This window comes from Seriola lalandi, unplaced genomic scaffold (assembly GCF_002814215.2).
Source record: "Seriola lalandi dorsalis isolate HSWRI2012SDOR001 ecotype SW California unplaced genomic scaffold, Sedor1 jcf7180002002008, whole genome shotgun sequence".
Lineage (NCBI taxonomy): Eukaryota > Metazoa > Chordata > Actinopteri > Carangiformes > Carangidae > Seriola > Seriola lalandi.
Genome location: NW_019472664.1, coordinates 401 through 1,711, shown reverse-complemented (window position 1 = coordinate 1,711; position 1,311 = coordinate 401). Strand labels below are relative to the sequence as shown.

Genomic DNA, 1,311 nt, shown 5'->3' with positions numbered 1-1,311 from the left:
CTCTGACCCAGCTGAGGAACTTTGGAGCAGTGATCTCATCATCAATTACAGTGTAGTCCCTGCCTTTGTTGGGTAGCAGGATAAGCATGGAAACACCTCCCCGGTACGGTAGCTTCAGCACTTTGGCTCCAAGTTGTCTGTCTTCCATCGTGTAGAACTTATCCTCTTTGAACATCATTGGCACTTGCACAACATTATAGTTGTCGATGTAGAAGGGTGCATTCTCAGTGAAATTGGAGTTGAAAGGCATCTGCCAGGTACCTGTGGAAGATATAATACTGCTTAATTGTAGAGGCTACAGGTCAGAAGTCAAACAACTTCATGACCCAATGGGTAATTCTAAAACATATAAGAGTGATTCCTCTTACCCTGGAAGAAAATTGTGTTGATTAACATGAGCTGGGTCAGTGGGTGCACGGTGGACATCATCTCTGTCACTTTGTCCTCAGTCTTTTGCTTGATGTACTCATTGATGAACCTGACACTTTCTGTTGTGTCTGCAAAGTCTACAGTTTTGATGTCACCATGGAAAAACGTCTTGATCTGGTCTTCAAATTCCCTTTCTACCTCAAACTGCTGGCGCATAAAGAGGGCCATGCCTTGGTCCAGCTTCAGTGATCCATTCTGTGTGATGTTCTCATGAAGAAGTTGGAAAAGTTTTGGGATAAATTCTGGCTGGTTAGCCCTCTCCAGCTGCTCCAGGTTGAGACCCTTGAGTAACTCCTCGTGTGTTATGCCGTCAGAAGCCATTACGAGGGCAGCGAAACTGGTGGAGATGCTCAGAGGTGAGAAAAAGATGTTCTTGTCGTGGTAATTGGACATTTTTCTGTAAAGGTTCATGGCAAAGTCCATATTTTTGATGGATAGATCTGAGATGGTGGCACTTGGAAGTTGTGCTTGGTAGACAGGGTTGAGGAAGCACATGCAGGTTAGAATAAAAATAAATCCCATCTTCATTTTGTGTACCGCCATAATTCAAGTGTGTGACGACCTGAAACATGTTAAAGAAGCACAACTGAACAGTGACATAACTATGAAAAAATCTATAAAAAATCTTCTGAACAACTTAATTTTTACACATTATCACCAAACCACTATAATGAATGAAATTTTTTCAAATTAATAGGTAGCTGTTACTGAAATACATTTTTCAAAAATGAACCGTCATACGTACCATTCAGCTTGGGCAAGACTGCGTCTAAAAGATCCATCTATTATTTGGAGAAACAAAGTGCAAGTGTGCTTTGAGGGTTATATATTAACCCAGACACACCGCCTGTTGTGTTGATCCAGATGGAGTCAGAGCTGTTT

General features: G+C 41.7%; 1 protein-coding gene across 1 annotated transcript; it reads right to left on the bottom strand.

Annotated features, from left to right (window-relative positions):
* Nucleotides 1-7: 7 nt before the first annotated feature.
* Nucleotides 8-924, bottom strand: LOC111665085 (protein Z-dependent protease inhibitor-like; the record flags this gene model as incomplete). The annotated part of the gene is made up of 2 exons (XM_023419967.2): nt 369-924; nt 8-261 (listed from the first exon to the last, which is right to left on the bottom strand). Coding segments are annotated over exons 1-2 (810 nt in total), but the record flags the coding sequence as incomplete, so codon positions are not given.
* Nucleotides 925-1,311: the final 387 nt, after the last annotated feature.